We start from the raw sequence: 17,931 nt of genomic DNA, 5'->3' as shown, positions 1-17,931 counted from the left end.
GTTTTCAAATCCTTTCATTTTCGACTTGTTTTGATATATTCATCTCCACAATAGGAATTTATGAAAACAATCTTTGAATAGGTAACACAATTTGAATAGATACAATTAGATATTAACAGATTGGAATTTGTTTCTTTCCGTTGAAACTATCATTCAAACTGTTAAAAAACATAAGGTAAAAAAAATTCATGAGTCCCTCTGCAAAATTCCTTAGAAGTGAATCAGATTGACTTTTGCGACGTATATCAATAGATGAAGACTTATTTTAACAACTATTCAGCAGGGTGGATGATATTTTTAATTATTATTTTCGTGTAACAAAGTTAGTAAAACCCATACTGTGAAAGTTTATAAAAGTGAAAACAATAGATCTTTCAATTCATATTCGCTCATGAAGGGTTGGTCAGCTTTAAGGTTTTACATTTCTTGCTAACAAAAATGGCTTTTAGTCTCGTCCACTATGCAAGTATCCAGTTCCTCGTTTGGTTGCATTTGGTCACGTTAAAAACATGTGCTTCAGGTTAGATTCCATTTTTTCCTATGTCTTATATCATAAAATCTGTAGGAAATGTTGTTATATGACATTAAGGTGAAATATGTTTGAGAACAGTAGAAAGTAGGAGTAAAATCAATCATATTTGATGTCAAAAAGGCAGAGAGCATCATTTTAACGACTATTACGATCTTGGGCCAGTAGGAAATGTTGTTACATGACATTAAGGTTAAAATATGGATGAGACCAGTAAAAAATTGGGAGTAAACTCAATCATCTTTGATATCAAAAAGGTAGAAGGTATCATTTTATTTATATAACGACTATTACGATCTTAGGCCAGCAGAAGGCTTAGGAACTTTTCTAAAAAATAAATTTCGGTACAAAAATGTTTTTTAAAGATTAACAATTGCGGTTTATGCGAGCGTGAGTATTAGTATTTGCGTGTAAGGGCCAAAGCCAATGTAGAGAAACTCTATTAACAATTGATAACTTTATCGAGGATATCAGGGTGAAACCAACAAAATGTTTTTTTTTTTATCATTATTATTATTTTTGTTAAAATATGGTTGAGACCATTGGAAAGTAGGAGCAAACTCAATCATCTTTGATGTCAAAAGGGCAGAAGGCCTCATTTAACGACTATTACGATCTTAGGCCAGCAGAAGGCTTAGGTACTTTTCTAAAAATAAATTTCGGTACAAAAATTTTTTTTAAAGATTAACAATTGAGCACGTGAGCACGAGCATTAGGATTTACGTGTAAGGAGCAAAACCAGTGTAGAGAAGTAATTGATTGCTTTATCGAGGATATCGCGCTGAAACCAACAAATTTATTATTATTATTATTATTATTATTATTATTATTATTTTGTTTACGTAAAGAAACACTTCAGAATTGTACACACAAGCAAAACGTTTGGCCGTTGATTTACACATAAGGGTACTTCGTCTTTCCAGAGAATTGTCGGGATTTGGTTTTCAGTACTACCAGACTGTTCGAGGGGAAACGTTTGATTAACTATATGATACGCGCCGTTGAAGTCAAAGACAAGAAATTCTGTGCAGCATTATGCTTTATGGAGAACAACTGTTTCAGTTATAATACAAAGACCAGGAGTATCAATGGAAAATTGAAATGTGAACTAAATAATGCTACACACGAAGAACACGAGAACGATCTTTTGGATAACCCGGACTATGTCTACCGCGCAGCTGAGGTATAACATAATAGATCGTAATAATACTTATATCACTCGCTGAAACTTGTTAGAAGGCTCGTCATTCAAACATCTTTAGGTCTGTTCAAAAGTTTTTAACGAAACCTGTGTTAAGCATGCACCTGTTTGTTTAGTAGAGGAAATTTTACAACAGAAGTAAAAGACGAGCCTGGAATGAGGAAGTGAGTCAGTAATTAACTGGGTTACCCTCTGAATAAAGATTCGTTCTACCGTAGCATTAAATAGAAGGAACTGTTTTTTGCTCTATAGTAAAGTTGGAAATGAGTCTCTTTTTTATTTCATTTTTGAATACTGCTTTTGTATTGGTTAGAATGCTTGTGCCAGTAACCCTTGCAGTAATAAAGCTACCTGTCAAACGGGTTTCACGAACTTTGGATATCGTTGCTTGTGTCCAAGAGGATTTACGGGTCAGACTTGTGAAAATGGTAAGAAAAATTTTTTTAAACCGGTAAACACCGGTAAATTTTGATAATGCAACAAGTTTATTTTGTAGCTGAATCAGAATGTCTAAAGTAAGAATAGTCGGTTTCACTCTGGCTTACGAAATGAGGCAACAATGTATGGCTACACCCAGAAAAAGTTATGAATTTCCTCTCTTTTCAGAAATTGATGAGTGTTTTTCGGGAACACACAGTTGCGATGCTAATGCAGAGTGTACAAACACGGTTGGTTCGTACAACTGTACCTGTAGACCTGGATATTATGGAAACGGAAGCAGCTGCGAAGGTGGGTGTCTCTCTTACGGTGATAGAGTGTGTTTTAGGTCTTCTGGAATTTTAAAAAAGAACCTTTGCCACTTTCTTCATTTCACATTATTCAATGTCATGTTTTCCTTGCAGCAATATCCTCATGTAAGGAAATTCACGACAGCAATCGGTACGTACTCCACTTGCCACAATTTGTATCAGTACATTATCGTAATATCATTCAAAAATTGAATATTGTGCCAATACTTTCTGTAACTGGACCAAGAGAAAGAGAAGATGACAGCGGCTTAAGATCATAGATAGAGTTAAATTAAACTGGGTATCCCTATCGAGTCCAATTGAAGCCATTCGGTGCACTGGACGGTACATACATACATACACACGTACGTACGTACCTACATACCTACATACCTACATACATACATACATGCATGCATGCATACATACATCCATACATACATGCATACATACATGCTTTATTTAGCGTCGGAAAATACTCTAAGAAAGTGATGAGTGAGCGAATTAGATGAAGGCTGCCGCTCTACCATCCTTTCATTTAAGACTAGCGATCGCGCAGAACGCCTGGACATCATTAACCATTAGCACTGAAGTGGGAGATTTGAAAAGCCCGTAATTAGAGAAGAAAGGGCCGTGACTAGCGGAGCAGCGTTGATAAAATTCGCTTTTCTGTCTATGAAGACAAAAAGAGTTAGTTCAATACTGATGGCAAACTGTGAATAATTTTTTAGGTTTATAGAGAACAAAGCTTACTTTTTAAAAGTTGGAAATCAAAGTATTCTAGCCTACTGTGTTCTGAACGAAACAAGTTTGGGACCTTGTGGAGGAGGTGGCTGGACGCTGGTCATGAAGATTAACGGAGCACAGGTTGTTTTAATTATTTATTTTTGTTGGTCATACAATAGCTGCATGCCCCCATAATGTTTGCAGAAAACAGTTAAGATTTACAGCCGAAAAATCAGAGATACGGATGCATGGTCGGAGACAAATAGAACTTAACTTTAAGATGTCAACTAGGGGAATAAGATTAGAGAGACTGAAAAAGTTTCGTTTATTTCTGAATGAAATCCTTTAATTACGTTTGATTTGATGAAGAAAGGATCCAAATCATTTGTCCCAATCCTAATTATTTTTTTCACTTGCTGTAATTTTGTAGCAAACATTTCAATATGACTCCCCTTTATGGAGCGACAAAACTGCTTTCAATATCGTGGGAGGTGAGACAGGATTTGACGAACAAGAGACGAAATTACCCACTTATTGGGAGACACCCTTCTCAAAGATTTGTCTCGGCATGAAGATCCCTGGTGAACAAACTGTGCATTTCATCGCTGTAAACCAATCGGCTGACTCCTTGTACTCATCGATCGCTGACCAGCAATTCCGTTCCACATCATTGGGCGCCGCTAAGTGGAAATCGCTCCTTGGTTCCCAAGGCTCACTTCAGCTAGGCTGTAGAAAGGAAGGGTTCAATGTAATTTGCAACAGTCAAAGCCACGCAAAAGCAAGGATTGGCATCGTTGGTAACAACGAGGCCGATTGCGGTACTTGTGATTCTAGAATCGGGTTTGGCACGACCGGTAACCATGATTCATCGAACACGTGCGGTAACGAGGCAGTCATCGCCCCAGATAATGGTGACAAGCATATTAAAGCCATGGGATACATTTTTATTCAATGAAACATAGCCATACTTATGTGCTTTTCTCTGGACATAGTTATCAAGAGCTTTTAACATTTTCATAGAATAATTTATTAACACTTTTGAGCCTAATATGTTGTTCTCCGTTATACAATGCATGAGGCCAAGTAAATAACTAAACTTTTACTAGGCAAATTTATTTATGGCCAACATTAAAAAACGAAATAGGGTAAAACCTCAAATTTTTATTGAGGCGTCACATAAAGTACACGGTTTGTTTTTGTTCGAAGGTTTTAGCCGGTCTTGCTTGAATCCATTTGATCCTATAATTGCTTTTTTACCCGCTCGGTACTTAAAACACTTCATTAAAAACCTCAACAAACTTCTTCATCAACTCTGAGTCTATATCACCTGCAGTTTTTCGTTTTTGTTTTGTTTTGTGTTTTGCGTTGAAGTTGAGGAAGAAACAGCAACTCTTAAGAATCGTTGAATGACGTTTTGTTCCAATTATGGTAGTAATTTTAATAATAATAACAACAAAATAATTAAAGAGGCTATGACGATAATGTTAGCGATTGTAATTAAAGATGACAAGAAAAAGGTTCTCTCGTTCTTATCTTCTCAGTTACGTTAGAACACAAAATCAAGGAACAGCTGTAGGGTCCTCAATGACATTCTGTAGAACAAATCAGTCTGACTAAGGAGATCGATCTTCTCCGGCTAATAAACAATAAAGTGTAATTATCTTAACTCAGTCGGAGGTGAGTGGTTTTTAGGATTATCAATTTTTGAGAACAACGCATACAATTATAGATAGATTCATGAGGAGACATGTTATTCATTTACAAGATAAAAAGTGATGATATGCCCCATTAGAATAGAAGCGGTGCTTTTTGCGTCGATGACGAGTAGATGCTATAAGGAACGATAAATGCGTGAAAACTCTGAGGAAAAGTCTTATCGTTTCATTGAGGTGGAAATGTAGAAACACATTGAAAAAAAGCGATTAACTCCCACGGCAGTTCATGTGTTTATTTTGATTGGCAGTGCACTACCATTAACATTACGCCTTACAAAATATACGCTTGCTCTCTCTTAACCGGATAAAGATTTAGGACCCCTCGTCATTTTAGAATCTAATAATTTCAAGGAATTTGGACTTAAAATAATTGACTAAATAATGCTAACATCAATTTTTCATGTTGTTATTAGATAAATTATTCCCATGAATAAATTTAACAGCCTTAGATCACACTGTAACCTTGGTCCTTGCATCGGAGAACTTTGAATCATTCGATGACATGCATGTCAAAGAGGTTGCATCTGTTTCGTTGTCCACAAAAAAAAAACATTCTAAGCAATATAGGCTTTTTAAGTCGATAATGTCCCCTTCTTCCTCCCTCTTTCCATCAAAATAGCCAAAGAAAAAAATGAAAAACAAAACTAATAAAGTATTCGGACTGAAGCTACTGAAATGTGTAAACAAAAGACCGCCGTGCGATTCTAAAACGTTGTCGCCTTAAAGATCGAGTTCGCAGCCAGTAGGGATCTTTCAAGGGTCTTCAAGATGTAATTAAAAACGCTTGTTGAGTTAAAAGGAAAAGCAAAGCTCTCGACTGCCGTAACTGCAGTCTTAAACGGGTAAAATCATAAAAGAGGCGCTAAAAGTTCTGATACTCAGCGTGATATGAATACAAGAGAATGAGAATATGAAAATATACTTAACGACCACATTGTATTGAATTTTGCTTTGTCCTCATGAAGAGTCATCGTGGTGTGCTTTAAGTAATTCACACAGAGGAGTAGGAAGTGAAAACACTTGGATTAGGAAAGCGTTCTACTTTCTCTTGCCATGCGTGATGCGCCTAGAATTTGTATAACTTACATTATTTTATCGCTCATACGGTCTTCAACAGGTTACTTTTAAATTTACCCATTTAATGTTGTAAGATAAGAAATTCAGCTCCTCTTAATTATTAAAGAGCTTCATCTCACAATATAGGTCAGCTAATACTGAAATATTACGGTTTGCGTTACGTTTTTTCTTCTATAGCAGGGAATTGAGAAAATCAAAGATACTTTTTAAGGTTTAGATAGAGAGCGAGTCTTGAAGCAACGATTTCTCAGGCATTTTTATACAAAAAGAAAGTTTCGAGTACACGAAATGAATTCAATTTTATCAAAGTTTTCCATCGATTTATAACCTAAGCTCCGGCTGTTATTCATTCAAATTATTTCCGTATTCCGTTGCAGAGTTACAGTTGTACATTCCTATGGATTGTGGCAAGAAAGCTCGCTCCAAAAGTAAATTACTGGACAATCTTATTGCGAGTCGGATCTGAAAACGTACACGTTTTCTGTGTCTTGGAAGAATGCGCTCTGTATCAGTGTGGAGGAGGCAGCTGGACACTGGCTATGAAAATTAATGGAGAAGAGGTGATTATCATCAGTGCTAAGATAAGGTTAATTTTTTCAGAATAAAAACGAGCTTGGTAGCATTTACAAACACATCACAGCAGAACATCCCTATTCACTAACTCACGTCCACCAGGTAGAGGGATAGAGAAAAATACTGAAAGTACTCAGTGATAGAGGATTCAATAACATGTGCAAAACTCATTTCACCACTTACAAAGGGGCAAAAAAGCTCCAAGAAACAGACTAACTAAGTGTCTACAACACGGGGACGTTAATTTTTCAGTCAAGGTTGCTATTCGTTTTCGGTTGAGGAAATTTCTGTAAACTGCAAGGGTGGGGGTTTGCGCTTAACATTGACTTCAATGAAATTGAGCTTTTCTTTATAATGCGGGCAGTTTCAATTTTTTATTTGTATTTTGCTTTCTGCAACAACCGTCGTCTGAGACGACTGTATTTCAATTTTTCCTTCATCTGCGATATCAGGTTTCATTCTTACCCTCTTACGCCGTAGCAAACGTTTCACTATGACTCCGAACTTTGGAGAAACAAAGAAACACACCGGCCTGCAAATGGGAAAACCGGATTTGACGATCAAAAGACAAAGCTGCCAACATACTGGAACACACCCTTCTCCAAGATTGGTCTTAATATGAATATTCCTAGTGTTCAAACCTTGAGTTTTATCGCCATAAACCAATCGGCTACTGATCGCTAATGTGTATCGCGTCACTACGCTGGGCCGTGAAAGATGGAAATCACTTTGAAGGGTTCAACGTAATTAGCGGCTCTGTTGAGTATCCTGAAAATGGGGCAAAAGCAAGAATTAGCATCATTAGCAACAACGAGCATGATTGCATATCTTGTGATTCCAAAATTGGGTTTGGTATGGTGGGAGTCCAGAGGATTCTAACTCATGCGGTAATGTGGTGTTTTTGGTACACGACCCCGATAACGGTCAAAGTCTTATCAAAGCCATGGGATACACATTTATTAAGTAAAATCACGATCTTCTTGAAAGCATTATTTAGAATCTTTTTGGTTTCATTTACTTGCAATTTTTATCTTTTCTTATCTTTTTAGGTATTCAGGGACTTGTCAGAAATTAGCAGGGGGGTAGGGGGGGTGGAAACAGAGGGGGGGTCACAACTTTTTGAGCCTCAGAAAAGGGAGGGGTCATGAAAAATAGGCAGTTAAGAGGGGGAGGGTCATGCAAATATATGCCCGTGATCATGTAGAGGTTCACCCACAGAAGAAAAAGGAAGTTCTTTATTTGGCAAAAAAAGATGTAGCATGACAAAGAACAGATTAGAAATATATTTTGAGTTTTCATAATACTGACGCACCCTAGTGTATTGCAAGAACTAGATTTTATCATTTATACAAGAGGGGGAGGGTCATGATATTTTAGGCCAAGCTCAAGGGGAGGGTTAGCAAATTTCACTCCCATTGCAGGGATGGGTCACCTAATTTCCGAACCCAAATTTAAAATTCCCACCCCCCCTTCCCCCCCTGCTAATTTCTGACAAGTCCCTCATCGACGTTCCACAGTTCAGCAGCGGTGCTTCAAAATGGAACCAGAACGTTAGAGTATTCCAAACACAGGTAGATAGCAGGTAAACACTTACTTTTAAGCGGTGTGAAAAACTGCCGCGGGTAGCAGCTCCGCGGTTCATTTCCTTGTCTCCATCTAACTGAGCTCCCCCAAAAAGATCTCTTAATGCACCGGTTACAATAAATGGGAATAAAAACCGAGAGCATGCTTGTTAACTAATAACTAATTATTTTAAGAACTAAAAAGTGTCACATACGTATAAAAATTCGGCGAAAGGCAACTTTAGAGGCTGTACCGCCTGGGTTTGATGCACTATCTCGATTGTGCCCGTAAAAGTTGTTCACTGGAATGCCAAAAAGTAAAAATCTAAAAACTTGCTAACTAAATTTTGAAAGTTTCTACCTAAATTTCTAGATATTTCTACATAAACGTTAATTAAAAGCTTTATTTTTCGTTATTCGCAATAAGTCCTAAACATCGGTCTAGAAAAACTGCTTAAAACCTAAGGATACTTTAGTCAAAGGGAACAAGACATATGCTTCACTTGACGTCTTGCCGAAATTCATTTTAGTCAATTATCCGTTCTAATATGAGAAACAGATCGCAATGAGCTTTCAAAACGTTGTCAAGTGACGGGTCATGTGTTAGCTTTCAATAAAATTGTTGACTTCTTCATGATTGATATTTCCTATAAACACATATTTTGCTCAAAAGTTGTTCAGAGAGGTAAAAATTGCTCTAAGTTGCCAGAAATTTGCTCCAAACGTTAGAAGTTACTCAGAAATTACGAGCACAATGGGGACAGGTCTGAGGGTTCGTAGTTCAAGAGAAAACATTGAATTTTGTTCTATAATTTAGTATACTAAAAGTCCACCATTGGTAGGTCATAATTAGCGTAGAGGAGAGAGAATTCTCAAAATTATACTTTAATTGTAGGAGAGTACACTGAATGAGTTTTTTTTGTGTGTCTTTATTTTAACGCAAATAATTGCACATGCAGAGGCCTTTCTTTGCTTTGCTGCCGCACGCTCGCTTGCATTTCGAAACAATGCTGCGCAGCCGCAGCCAAAAAGGATGACAGAGAGGAAAGGATAATGTAAAAAAACGAAATTATTGCCATAGGTGAATCTACAGCTCGGATATTACAGATAAAAAAACGTGAAAACAAAAATCCGAAACAAAAAAGCTGCAAAAAATCGTTGGGTCCCCAATTTGTGGCTCCTCAGCCTAGTTTGAACTAGCTGATATCTGGTGGACAGCTCACGTGTAAGGATCATTTTGTTACTGATGGACACTTCAAATTCTTCTTCACTTCATCACATTTCACAATGAAGAGATGTCGTAAGGTGATAAGTATAGCGGTTTCGATTCCACAAATTGGCCGTTTAAAACCGCGAAAATTGAATGAACATGCAGCTTATAGACACAACTTGAAGTATCAAAGAAGAAGAGTTCTTCCATTATGTCTAGTAATACAAAAGAACGAATATAAGCTATCCTCGCAGCTATGAACACTACTAGCTAGTAGTTAAAATAAGACCCGAAAAAAATTCACGCCCGTAGGGGATTTGAACTCATGACCTCTGCGATACCGGTGCCAAATGAGCTAACAGGCTAACTGGGAGCTGGCCAATATGTTCCTTCCAAGTGGTGAATAATGACTGTTAATATATGAAAAGCATGTATGTGCTATGCGGTGAAGAAATGAATATTCCCTTAAACAGCTCCAGTTGGCTTGTTTGCACAGTTTTTACAGTCATAATACAAAATAAATTAAAAAAAAAAGAGGAACGAAAATTTTGGATCGGATCTTTGCCTCACCTGAACCAAACACTTCGTTGCAAAATTCTTAAGATATAGTTAGGTTAAAAGGGAGAAAAAAGCGATTGATTTTAAAAATAACTGTTTTCTGTCATGTTTACATGTACTGAATACGGGTTTCTTTTGTCATACATATTAGTCATGGCTACCCAGCGCTGAAGATATATGTTTTCAGTGCCTGAGACCTTTTTTTCTCATAAAAGTTAACTATACAATGTACGCTGTAAGTCTCGTTAAGTCAGTAATCATTCGGAGAAACGTGGATCGTCTTCGTTGTTACCATCGTTTCAGTTCTCACTTTCCTCCCAAACAATCCTGAAACAATCGGGGCGATGTTACACCGCCCTCATGCTCGCCAACTGCTGGGAACATTGTGATTGTCTGGTTGAACCTGTGTTCTTAATCTAAAAATGTTTATATCAATTTATCTCTACTCTCCTCTCTTGACTGGAATTAAGGAGGTCACATGGACACTAAGCTAACCACAAATTATCTGTTTTGTTTTTTTTCATCTTTACAATCAAAATAATTCCATAAGATTTTTAAAGATTATATGGTGACTGCAGGCTCTAGTAACACGTTAATTGCGAAATATTACATTGTTGTATTTCAAGGAAATGTTTTGATGACCTTCAAAATTATTTGTTAAACAATATGAGGGAAATGGTTTAGTACTTTGCGTCTTCTGTCAAAGAAAAGTAATCTCTTGCAGGGAAAGAAATATCACTCTTGTCATTTCAAACCTAAATTAGTGAACCTGAGCAACAATTCAAAGTTAACAGGAAAAAATTTACAAATTGATTGAAAATAAAAGAAGGTTGATTTCTTACCATGAAACTGGAAGAGACAGGGGAAAGGAAGACATCTCTATCTCCATATTTTTTTATTAAAGTGAAGTGGACCCCTGTATCGCATACTCCTTGAATTACAATTGAGTTAAAATTCAATCAAGCTAATGTATTCAGGGAAACAGAATCAGACCATGATGAGGTATTTAAATTTGTTTTTTAATTAGTAACCAAGCACTCTGACAAAACATTGGAAAAAAAAAATTACCAAAAGAGTCTTACTGTGCAGCCTTATTGAAAAGGAGAATAAAGAAGTAATTTTCAAGTCAGTTGTTTTCAGTTAAACAGGCTGTGAAATGAAAAGGGAAAAGCCCAGGAGAGACTTGTTTTGAAACTTGATTTTTTTTCTACCCTCTATATTTGTCATGTCTGCCCAGCGCTCTTGTTTTTTATTCCTCTGGCTATCTTTGATTCCCAAAGCAATAGACTCTGCAGGTTTGAATTTGATTATTTTTGGTTAATGTTCAACCATGTAAGATAAGCGAACTCATGAATTCATAGTTAATTGTATGATTGAATGATCCAACGGAAACTTTGTTTCGAAACTGTGGAGCAGATCACCAGTAATACCCGTTACTTGCCTTTTTTTTTGCTTCTATAATTTAAGTAGCGAGCGACGTTTTTTTGATTCCGTCTAACTAACACATGCACTTTGCAGTCAGCGTGATATCGAACCCGTAATAACCCACAACTAAAAAGAGATTGTCATCTTCAAACTTCGTCTCATTTTTTCAGCGTCGTGTCGCAGTTTAAAGTTTACAGCGACCAGAACGTTTAAAGGTAAACGCTTAATCAACCACACCATGCGTATCGCCTATGTTAAGGGCCAAGAATTTTGCGATGTGCTATGCTTTTTGGAGGATAACTGTTTCAGCTATAATTTCATGACGATAAGTGAAACTGGAAAGCAGAAATGCGAACTAAATAATGCTACACACGAAGGACACGAAAGAGACCTGAAGAAAGACATGGATTACGAGTACTACGCAGCCGAGGTATGATCCATACTCATAGTATCATATCCTTCGATGCTCCAAACATTTCTCAACCAATCATTGTCGATCATTCTTTTCACGGAAAGCTACTAAATGTAGGAAGGAACTTATTGGATGAACTGAAATCAACCAACCACAACTTTTAGTGCACGTTTACGCGAGATCTCTGAAATATCGGACGGAAAGAAATTATGCATTAGTATAGTGGAGAGCATTCTCCGCCTAAATAGCCCAGGCGAATTCATGAGGTCTTGTTGTCCTTGAGGCTTATATTTCAATTTACGCTACAAGTGGTAAATATATCAAATATCAACTTCATTTTTCGAAAAGTTCTCCAGAGGAAAAGTTTTAGATGCAGTTGTCTGTTAAATATAGCCTAAGAGAAGGCGTCAAAAATTGTCTATTGTTTTCCTTTTCCTTGTCTTTTCTTTTATTTTCGTGTCTGTTTCTTTTTGGTCGTTTCCTTTAGTCGTTTAATTGTTTACCAACTCTCTTACAGAATAGCTGCTCCAGTAATCCTTGTCATTTGAATGCTACCTGCCAAACCGGTTTTTCAGAGAGAGGATATCGCTGTTTGTGTCTCCAGGGATTCGCTGGCCTAAATTGCAAAACAGGTGAGAAATTTAACCATAACCACAGCCAGCCGAAGCGTGTTAAGAATTTTCCCTTCCCCGAAAAAAAAAACCTTAATATTCCTGGGTCAGTGAAGGGAAGACATTTGTCTGTCGTTGCAACTATTGTGGTAGTTGCCTAGGCAGGAAATTGAGGGATAGTGATACTCTGTGTGAGAAATAATATCAGATTGCTGTCATGTTCACTACTTCGGGACCTTCGAGATTAAACTTATCAGATTGATTAAATGTTAATATAAGCCAACTGATTTATATCAGACGGATCATTCCATTCATTCAGCGAGAAGAGCTTTACAATACTTTTTTAACTCGTATTTCTAATGATGGACATAGTTAGATTTTAACAATATTACAATTCTCATTAGCTTGACAGTAAAAAAGGTTAATAAGACAAAAAATTGGACAAATGTCCACTTAATTGAAATGAACTATGAAGATCGAAAAAAATTATCTTAAATATACGATTCACCGGCCAGCAGTTGGCGAAACATGTCTCCAGTGACCACCCAGGGAACCCGCGTAATGTCCTTAGTGCCGTCCATCAAAGACAGATATGTTTAGGAAGATCCTAAAAAACTGAGAGCTTACCCAGACTAGGTTTGCGTATCTAAGGATCACTGGATTTCTCCTTCAGATGTGGACGAATGCTCTACTGGAAAACATGGTTGTGATGTTCATGCGGACTGCAAAAACACCGAAGGCTCTTATTAATGCATTTGTAAACCTGGATATCAAGGAAACGGCAAGAACTGCCGAGGTTTCTCACTGTTCAGCTTGCTATCATATAATTTATGTATGTAAAAGTAACCAAGAGGTGCTTGTTACTTCAGGGTTGCATTGTCAAAGAGGTTAAATAACCAACAGATAAGACAAATGATATACCAGAGCCATATTACTACATGAAAAAGGGCCTAGGGCGGTAGAAAACATAATTTAACATTAGGGCAGTATTAGCCAAATTCGGTTAGGTTTCGGAAAAAAGCAAAAAAGCAATCACATTTCTCCTTTGTGGTCTCACTATGAGTAAAACTCTATATTTCGACAATTGTCATTGAGCCTGAGATGATCATCAAGTCTCTTTATTTCAGCTGAAAGTTTTTCATCAGCCAAGGAGATTTACGCGCGGACTTTGTAAGTACCTTGTGTCAATTAAACTTTTTTAGCATCATTTTTTAGACTATTCTCTGATTCTTTATTTCCTGCACTAAAATTTTGCCTTGCCAGGTTCTGCTTCGTGTTACTCATAAAGGACAGTTGTAAAAGTGCACTCGGTAAGCCGGAGTCGGTAACGGGGAGGTTATTTCTTCCCACCAGATTTACGTCACTGAAACAATTCATTATCGAACCACCGAAAATATAGAACGACTGTGAATAACATGAGGAAAATGATGAGAATCCCGTTCTCTAAAAAGTTAACCAAAGAAGTTCTGAATTCATTTTGCAATTCCTTTGTGTGATCAGGTAGCCAAATGATAAATTTCATACTTGATCGCTCAAAATGACTAAGTATTGACCTGCTCCCCACAATACATTTTAACCTAATACTGAAAACAATTAAATGGAAGATTCCCGAGGACTGCATGGCATTTGCGAAGGTTGCAAAAGAAAAGTGCTCAGTTGACATGAACAGATTGTGTCATGTTTCCGATTATGCATATGTAGTTTTCAGAGTCTCTGAATTGGGTCTTTTTCTTCGAACTTATTATTCTCCACTTAAAAATGGCTAAGTCCTTGACGCCAGGATAATTTCGATCAGAAATATGGTAATTTCTGTTCAAGTTGTCGAAACAAACTTCCCTGCGAAGCAAAAATAACTGTTGTTTGTGAAAAAGTTTTGAGTATGGCTGGTTCTCTCAATTGGGCAATATGATGCGAACTCTGTACTATGACTGGTTATCAAAAAGGGCAGGTATTCAGTTGGCAACATCTGTGGAGGAACTTATAACAAAATCAGAAATCCTCAATGTTGGCCATGCCTTTTTGGTAATGATGACGTAAAATGAGGGTTTATGATACGATAATCTGCTTATATATATAACATTTGATGATCTCAGGTCCAGAGAGAACAAAGCCTTCTTGTTAACCTTCGGGACCGCACAGGTTAACGTATTCTGTGTCTTGAACGACACCAGCTTGGGATCATGTGGGGAAGGTGGCTGGACACTGGTCATGAAGATGAACGGATCAAAGGTTCTTATCAAAATTGGCACTATCGAGATTTATAAGGCCCTCTACATCGGTTGTTGACCTTTGTCAACTTGGAACTCCCAATAAGTGAGAGCGTAGTTGGCTTTTCCTGGATGTCCGTCATAATTTAATCGAATTTCCCTCAATAAACCTTACCCTGCATCACTCAAACTTTTCACGAACTTGAAACAACTTAGGAGTCTCTTGAGAGCATTTTCCTCAAACTTTTACCTTAGGACCACGAGAATTGGAACTAATTGTTTGTCAAAACATCACGATTCATCAAAACACCATAATTTAGTGCACTAAAAAAAATCCAGAAAAACATACAGAATAAAAAATATGAGAGACCTGTTCTATATCAGCATCATTCGCAAGAAATACCACCTACATTAAAAATACTTCAAATGTCTAAAAAGAAGGTAATTTTTCAAATATAAAATATGGAACTTAACTCTTTTTCATGCTCGTGAACACCCTTTTAAGAACTTCAAGTACTCCTCCACTATTACCACATCCCTAATAACTAGCTTGCAAGCTTTCCTTTAGAGCCAAAAAATACTTGTGAAGTCTTGTGTGTGTTATTATTAATCCGATTCTTCAAGTGAATTTGGTATATGTTTGCGATTTGATAACTATTTCTATCATCAATTTTCTAATTCTTAAGCAAACGTTTCACTACAACTCTGCTCTCTGGACGAACAAAGAACCATACAATCTTGCCGGTGGAGAGACAGGATTTGACTCAGAAGAGACTAAGTTACCGACATATTGGAACACAGCTTTCTCCAAGATCTGTCTCGGTATGAGGATCCCTGGCGAAGACTTTGCACGGTTCATTGCCATAAACCGCTCGGCAGACTCTCTCCACTCACTAATCGCCGATGATCAGTATCGACCCACCTCATTAGGCCGTGAAACGTGGAAATCGCTGCTTGGTACACAAGGCTCTTTGCAATATAACTGCAACAGGGAAGGGTTCAATGTATCACCCGTAAGCTCCTATAAATCCTTTTCCAAAGCAAGAATCGGTATCCTTGGCAACAACGAAAACGACTGTGCCCAACCCGATTCCAGAATTGGGTTTGGCACAGGTGGAGTTCCTAATTACTTTAACACGTGTGGTGATGTAGCAAAATATATTGCAGACAATGGACCCAAAAATATTATAACAACTGGCTACATTTTCGTTCAGTGAGACCTTGTCTCAAGAGTTCATGGGAGCTGCTATTGTTACCTCATTCCTATCTTGATAGTGTACAACAAGGTGTTGCTTGGTGTACAAAAGAATATCATAGCACGACAAAAAGCACCATACATTATTAAAAAAAACAACAACAATAACAAAAACAAAACAAAGACAAAAACAAAAACAAACATAGAAACGAATAAAATCAAATGAAAAACACATTGTAAACACAATGGAATTTGTATCAAGTGGACACCCCTTAATTCATATTTCATTCAAGGTATCCGCCTATTAACTAATCATAAAGTTTGTATCAAATTGCCACATAATAAAGACGGTAGTAGTAGAAAAAGTTGAACCTCAGTTGGTTTTAATTTTATATTTACAGCGTAATTTATTATTTAGCATAAGTGTTACACACCCACACAAATTTTATATTCAATGCACTTGTAGAGATGAATGTTTTCTCAAATAAAACTCAACACTTCTATATTTGCCTTTGATATGAGATAAGGAGAACTGCTTCTTCGTACTATTTAAGACATTTTTCATTAATAGACTTTGCAACAGAAAAATTTTGTACTCAAAAAACGCCAACGACGAAAGAAATCAAGAAATGTAGCTCTTCATCAAAAGTTTCGAACGACTTCTCCGGATCAATGGAATGCCCTGCAGCAGTGTAACCATGAAGTACCTCAAAGGTGAATCGACAAATAATCCTTTGTTGTTCCAACCCGTAGATCCATGCTTGCCGATTGCAGAAATGTGTATCACGTCCAGAAACAATACAATTTACAACCCGGGAAATGAGTAGACCAAGCTTTTCGGGGTCACAAATCAGCTGTTGAACAATTTCATGCAGAATGCATGGATAGCTGTGATTGGTCATGATTCAGTTGAAAACAAGGAGAAACAAAACCCTTGCGCATACCTCTGTTGTTGTTTGTTTTCGCGAAAGTTTTTTTTTTTTTTTTACAATTTGACTGAATACGCCCCACGATCTATTTTCTTATTCGTGAATAACTTGTTCTTATACGATTCTCAGAGAGACCTTCGATAACTTTGGCTTGAAAAACTACTTTCTTTTTCGTTCAATAAGAGGGTATCTTAGCTTTCGATGAGTATTTGATCAGTTACCATGGTAACTGAAAATAAAGTGATGTTTTCGCGCGACTTTTTTAAGCGGACTGAGTATAATTTGAATAAATTCAATAGAATGTTTTATTTATGTAACAGACACAACACAGAAAAACGATAGACTTCTTTATTTAATTTCAAGGCCAGGGTGGTCCTTTCAGATGTTGCATACAACCTGTTATTGATAGGATCCCCGAGCGAAACATTTCATTATATCAATGTTTGCATGAACATAAAATTCAAATTGTACGCGTTAATTTAATGTTTACATAACATATCATCATCTAGAAAAATTCTTGAAAGCAATACATCCCTGGTGATAAAAATATCTCTCTGTTACTTCCGTTTTGACAGGTCACGTGTGTGAATCTCATTGTTAAAAGTTCAATAAATCTTAAAATATTGCAAAAAACGCATTTCTTTACAAGCTGAAAAATTTGCTCCTGGCGTCTTTCTCCAATCGCAGGCCACCTAAAAATCTCCGCGGCAAGGCTGCTTCGAATTGTTCTAGTAACAGTTCCACCTGCCTTCTTCTGCAAAGCCTTCAATACCTAACTCTTTTCATAACCGCAGAAACCCCACAGTGTATCTTTGTAACCTAGAATAGGTTTAATTAACCAGATGTAAACAGTATTGGCACTTTGAGTCGTCAAGTAACCTAGGGAAGACGGACTAACATGCCTATGCGCTTACCCTCCCTAAAATCATTTGCTTTACGTGACTGTTCAAATTAAGATGACCATCAAATACCACGCCTAAGTAAGTAAAATCGTGAACCCTGTCAGCTGGTTTTCCATAAATATGTATATATTAAAAGATTTTGCATTAGAAAGTCTGAGATGGTTCCAAAATGCATGGCATCAGTCTTACGTCAGATTAACAAAGATAATCGTCTTTTAATCCCGGGGTTAAACTGTGTTCCTAATCTGAAACTATTTGTATCGTACACTTCTGTGTTCTTCTCACTTACCTTCCTACTGAGAGTAAAACATATACAACAACAACCTGGACTCAACACTACCCAAATTTCTGTGTTTTCCCAACTTTGAACT

At 37.0% G+C, this 17,931-nt stretch overlaps 1 protein-coding gene and 1 pseudogene across 1 annotated transcript; both read left to right on the top strand.

The window, feature by feature from the left end:
- Positions 1 to 1,512: 1,512 nt before the first annotated feature.
- LOC131780323 (uncharacterized) lies at positions 1,513 to 4,139 on the top strand. The gene is made up of 5 exons (XM_066169329.1): positions 1,513 to 1,712; positions 2,044 to 2,158; positions 2,573 to 2,609; positions 3,190 to 3,325; positions 3,615 to 4,139. The coding sequence occupies exons 1-5, from the start codon at positions 1,518 to 1,520 to the stop codon at positions 4,137 to 4,139; spliced, it is 1,008 nt and encodes a 335-aa protein (XP_066025426.1). The 5' UTR covers positions 1,513 to 1,517.
- Positions 4,140 to 11,104: 6,965 nt separating this feature from the next.
- LOC131780324 (uncharacterized) lies at positions 11,105 to 15,751 on the top strand (annotated as a pseudogene).
- The last annotated feature ends 2,180 nt before the right edge of the window (positions 15,752 to 17,931 follow it).

Source organism: Pocillopora verrucosa, chromosome 7, assembly GCF_036669915.1.
Source record: "Pocillopora verrucosa isolate sample1 chromosome 7, ASM3666991v2, whole genome shotgun sequence".
Classification (NCBI taxonomy): Eukaryota; Metazoa; Cnidaria; class Anthozoa; order Scleractinia; family Pocilloporidae; genus Pocillopora; species Pocillopora verrucosa.
Note: the sequence above shows the minus strand (reverse complement) of the source record. Positions and strands in the feature narration are given on the sequence as shown.